General features: G+C 41.1%; 1 protein-coding gene across 1 annotated transcript in view; it reads left to right on the top strand.

The window, feature by feature from the left end:
- The first annotated feature begins 402 nt into the window (after positions 1-402).
- The window catches only part of POLR2A (RNA polymerase II subunit A), a 30,597-nt gene continuing 25,151 nt past the window's right edge, over positions 403-5,848 (top strand). The window contains exon 1 of the mRNA XM_001364800.5: positions 403-973. Coding sequence (XP_001364837.1) covers positions 881-973 — 93 coding nt within the window. The 5' untranslated portion in view covers positions 403-880. The remainder of the gene's footprint in view (positions 974-5,848) is intronic.

The following is a 5,848-nucleotide window of genomic DNA, read 5'->3' as shown; positions in this document are numbered from 1 at the left end:
GGTGGGCGGGGGAAAAAAGACAGGCGACACCACCTCCCAAAGCCATGGTTTTTATATGGGCGGAGTTTGGGCTAGGCCTCGCCCACTTTAGCACTCGTGGAACAGTCCACTCTCGATCTTGACGTTGAGAGGGAGTATATGCGATTCAAAGAAGATGAAATAATGCTCACGCAGGAAAAAAACCGGAATCCATTAGCTCTTTCTATTTCACATATCGAAGGATTAATATTTAAGGGAGGAAGAAGTGGGAACGGGGGGGAGGTAGCGACAATGAGGCTACAATAGGTTAATCTCCCCCACCTCGCTTTAGCATTATCCAGAAGGAAGGCGAATGGCCCGGAAGAGAGGCTTAACGTCCAAAGCACGCGCCCCTTACGTACCCGCGCTTGCGGCCTCCTGGCGCAAAGGAGGGCGGGAAGGGAAGGGGCGGGGGAAGTGAGGGGGGCGAGTCTATAAAGGATGGTGCTCTGGGGCGCTCTCTTCAGAAGCGCCGAGAGCGCGGCTGGAACGGTTGGCGAGGAAGGGTCTCCCGGAAGGCGAAGAGACAAACTGCTGTCGCTTCAGCCGTTAAGGAGCCCGGTTACTTATTTATTTATTATTTCCTTTTTCTGTCCCAAGGATTTTCCTTTAGCCCTTTAAAAGCATTTTTGGGCGGGGAGCGGGTAAAAGCCCTGGAAAAGGGAAGGAGAGAAGGTTCCTTTTGCTTTTTTTCGTACTTCCCAGGTCCTTTTCGTCCTCTTCCCCTCGCCTGCTGGTATTTCCTCTCGACCCCAGGAGGTCTTACCCGGTGGCCGCCCCGGCGGGGACTGGGCGCCGAGGCGGAGGCAGCGCCGGGTTTTTGTAGGGAGGTTTGCGCCTGCGCGGCGGGCCTTCCGCAGCCATGCACGGTGGGGGTCCACCCTCTGGGGATAGCGCATGCCCACTACGAACTATCAAGCGCGTGCAATTCGGAGTCCTCAGTCCAGATGAACTGGTAAGCAACACCCCTTACTCGGGACCTAGCCTCGTGTTGTGGCGGGGCGAGTGTTGAAATATGTTGTGTTGTTTTGTATTGCCTTTTTTGTAACCCATATACATATGACTGCAAAATACGAGAGTTGCCATGATGGTAGTGCAAAGTCAACCTTGGAGACGTAGCATCAAAGATTTAATGAGTAAATGAACATCGGCCAAGCTCAGGGGCTGGCTCGACTTTGCAAAGTTGAGTGGTAGGATGGGGCCCACTTGCAAATTTTAATACCGGGATTGGGTACACGTCCTCAGAACTAAAGATCTGGTTTCAGTAAATATGTCGAGTCTGGTACTATTGCTGATTGAATTTTGGGGAAGGGGAGGGATCATGTAATGTAGATTGCAAAATTGGGGATTGGGAAAATAGATTCGGATGCATATTGATATCAAAAAGTAAGAGCGGCTGTTAGGACCGGATTTTGAACCTGTATCAGCCCCAAATACGGTAAGGAGCCAGCACGAGAAGACAAATGTATATAGATATTATAAAGCTTATTTAAAGATTGTAAAAATAATTAGTCCTGTTAAGAGACTGGGATGGAGAATTCTCCCAGACTGGTGGTGGAGTGGAGAAGTTTTTTTTGGTTTTTGAGATGGCTGATTTTATTTTTTAAACCTTTACCTTCTATCTTAGATTCAATACTTTGTATTGGTTCCAAGGTTGAAGAGTGAGTGGTAAGGGCTAGACAAAGGGGGTTAAGTGACTTGCCTCCAGGGTCACACAGCTAGGAAGTCTCTGAGGCGGGATTTCGACCTAAGCCTGACTCTCAATCCACTGAGCCACCTAACTGCTTCCTATGGCTGAGAATTTTAAAAGCTCTCAACAAAAAAAAAAAAGATTGGGTAAGTGGCAAGGAATTATATTAAAATACATGGACAACGATATGCAGGTTGATACAGAAAAGGTTGAGGGAAGTTTGGCAGGACATTATAGAAGGCTCCCAGAAAGTGAGAGAGAAGGAGAGAATTACCAAGATATTGATTTGGGGAGGAGAACCTTTAAGGGCCTATCAAGCTTAGCTCTATATTGCCTTCAAACACTAATAAAAGTTTTCATTTCAGAAATGTGCTGGGCTCTAGGAATGCAAGGGTTCAAGGGTAGTCTAGAATTTAAGGAAGACCTCACCCTATACAAGCCTGTCCTCTTAAACTGTGTGACCATGGGCAAGTAATTTATTTTTATTTATAATTTCATATTGGACGGGTCTTGAAGGTTTAAATTGCAGCTGAGTTTATCTTAATGGGTTTAGAGAGATGCTTCACCAGGAATTCTCCATTTATTTGCTTCAGGGCTTTTGCAAGAATCAAACAAGATAAAATGAACACAGAGCATTTTGTAAATCTTAAAACTATATAATGTCTGTGATTTTTAGTTACTATTATTCTACAAATAACTGGCTAGGTGACACCTGGGGGAAAGTGTTGAACACCCTAGGAGCCAGAAGAGGAAGGAGAACCGTCTGACCCTTGGTTCAAGTATTTACTGAACACCTATTCTGTGCTGTCAAAGAAGCAAATTCAAAGAATATAACTGCTATATTCTAATGGGGAGAGAAGTACATGTATAAATATATGCTGAATAAAATATAAAGATAATTTTAAAAAGTTGGGGAAGAAGGGTAGGCACAAACTAGCATCAGGAAAGTCTTCATGCTACAACTGTGTCTTGAAGAGTGAGTGGGATTTTCTGGGGTGAATGTGAAAACATTAAATCCCAAATGTGGGGAATGGCTAATGCAAAGGCAAGAAGGGGAGAAGTAGTAGTCCGTTCAAGAACAGAGAGCGGGTTGTTATTGAAGTTTTGTGGTGAGGAGAGAAGGAGTAATGGACTAGGAAGCTAGAAAAAACTAAATAGAGAAGTTAACATTTGATCCTGTAGGTAATGGAGGACCACTAGAGCTTATCAAATATAGGCATGGTCAGTTCTATCCTTAAGGAAAATCAGTTTGGCATTCAAGTAGAATGTGATCTGTGGGTGTTGGGGGGTAGAATCTTGACAAGGGAGGTCTTTGCTGTTGCAGTGATCTAGGTGATGAGACCTTGAACTAAAGTAGTGGCTGTGTGTATGTAAAGAGAGAACATGAGAGTCATTCTGTAGAAAAACAAGATTTGACAAGCATATGTGGGATGCAGAAGAGTGAGCACTTTAGAAATAGTTGGTACTTCTGGCAGAAATATGAAGATGTGGAGGAGGGGAGCTTTGGGGGAGAGAGGTAATAAATGCTCTCATGGTTAGAGTGGGGTTCAAGATCTTATTGGCACGTCCAGTTTGAAATATTTCATAGGTAGTTGGTAATATGAGGTTTGAAACTCATGTAAGATACAGACTGGACATATGGATATTAAATCCATGAGAACTGATGAGATCAACCAAGCCTCAGCGACCTCTCACTCTCCAGGTTCCTCAGTGGTGTACTGAGCTCTGGATTTAGAGTCACTGCATATGAGTACTGCTGCTTATTACTCTTTGAATGAACTTTAGCAATTCATTATAACCCTTGTGACTTTATTCAGCCATAAAGTGACTGGTCTAGATTCTCTGATGTTTCCACCCTCAACTCAATGTAGGTTCATCATGTGGCTCAGGTGAGGGACAACAAATAACCCACTGGTACCCTCACAATGTCACAAGTTCAGATTTGTGGAAGTTAAAAGGTCCACATTCATTTAATCCCTCTGGGCCCCTCGCAGATATTCAGATAGAAATGAGCTACTTCATGAATAGAAGGAGTTTGCATAGTAGGAATTCCCCATCCTAATGAAATTATGAATTTGAAGTTTACCCTCTTGTGATAGGATATAATATTTTATAATAAAGTGCTTGTGAGAGGTTAAAACAAAATACCAGTTATGGTGGGGAAGTTTACTTTGGGGTTGAGAGACTTGGGGAGGGCTTCATAGAGAATGCAAATTGAATTTTACCTGGATTTTAAACTTGGTAGGATTCTAGGCCCAGAGGAAGGAAAGTAAAGATAATATTTCACTTCTAGGGAACACAGTAAACACGGAGGCAGGAAAGCCAAGCTTAATACAATCTAATAATATTATCAAAATAGAGCCAATAACCTAAAGATTTTATTAACTGCTTATGTATGTGAGTATTCTTTCAGTGTCTCAGATTAAAACCTATCCATGCCCTCTCATTCTGTTTGAGTCTTGTCTGTGTCTAAGGACCTTATTCTAGTTATCTTGACATGGATGCCAAAAAGGAGTACACTCTGCTTTCCATGCATAGGTTGGTCCACTTTCTGTTCCGATCTTACATCTTCATAATGATATCCTTTATTCCACATCTATTGCTTGATTCTCAGTGAAGTGTTGTAGCCTACCCATATAGACCATATGACTTTCTGTTGCCTTTTGGAGTGCCCCCCAACTTTTAATTGTTTGGAACCTATCCCAATCATAACAGTATTACCATCTCGTTTTTTTTTAAAAGGTAGACAATGGTTTCAGGGAGAAGTTTGGGATCATTAAAGAACTGCATTTTCCCAAAAGTAATTCAGTCCTCTCCCTTGTTCATTTCTAGCCCAACTCATTGAACACCACAGTGTGGGTGCATGCAATGTTCATAAGGGCATACTGATAATTTGCTCTTTATCATTTGATTTTTTTTTCCTATGTGAATAGGTGGACTGAACTTTTGAGTTATGTATCTCATTTTAGGAAATTCTACAATATTCTGCATGGGTAGCATGATGTCATCTGCAAATAAAGACATTTGTATGACCTCACTATCTAGAGACTCCCTTCTTCCATTTGGATTCTTGAGTATAGGTCAAGAGTTATTAATCTCTTACCTTTTGTTAACAAGGGTATTTGCTTTCAGTTCTGTGTATTCTCAATTTCTAGTCCAAGTATTCTTACTTAACTCTATTTTTGTTAGTACCCTTCCTCTTGTAGAAGTGTTAAAATTCTAAATGTGGTGATTGAATTCAGTTTGGGGCCAAAGTTCTTTGACAGAGGAAAAAGTTATTATAAAAATCTTTATAAACAATGATCAATCTATTGACATGTTTTTGTTTGCTCTTAAATATAATTCCCTAGAGGAACCAATTAAATGAATATTGGAATTGTAGAGTACAGTTAAACTATAATTATCAACTGAGTAGTAATTTTTTCTATGAAAGTATTTGATGCAACAAATCTTTTCTTCAAAATTGCCCCAAATATAATTCACTTTTTGTGTTTACATATTAATAGAATGTTGAGATAGTCCAGTGACATTAAGGAAACACAAAACTTTGCAGGGTTGGGATAGAATGTGAACAGATTTGCCAAAAACCTGTGATGATAGCTTCCCAAATGATTACTGGAGATTTTTATATTGGGCACTTTATAACAAACTTTGTTTTAAAAATACTTGTAAAACATGTTTGAAAACTTGAGTTCATTAAGCCAATAGTAAGAGGGCCTAAAAAATGAGTAGAAGTCATTAAAGATTGTAATTACAATGAATAATCCCCTCCCCCCCCAAAAAAAAACCCTATTCTAAATTTTCATTCTTTAATACCCTAAAGGTGATCTGGTTTTCTCCAAGCTGCCTTCAAAGTTTTCTCCCCTCTGCTATTTCTTGTAATTTAGGAACGAATACTGTTTATAGCCTTCCTTTTTATTTTCCCCCTAAACCCTTACCTTCCATCTTGATTCTAAGGCAGAAGAATGGTAAAGGCTAGGCAATGGGGGTTTAGGGTCACAGCTGGGAAGTGTCTGAGGCCAGCTTTGAACCCAGGATTTCTCATCTCTGGGCCTGGCTCTCAATCCACTGAGCCACCCAGCTGCCCCCTGTAACCTTCTTCCACAGAATCTTACAAATGAATTTTATTTTGTTGGTGGT

This window comes from Monodelphis domestica, chromosome 2, assembly GCF_027887165.1.
Source record: "Monodelphis domestica isolate mMonDom1 chromosome 2, mMonDom1.pri, whole genome shotgun sequence".
Lineage (NCBI taxonomy): Eukaryota > Metazoa > Chordata > Mammalia > Didelphimorphia > Didelphidae > Monodelphis > Monodelphis domestica.
The sequence above is the reverse complement of the archived record's forward strand: the minus strand, read 5'-3'. Positions and strand labels throughout refer to the sequence as shown.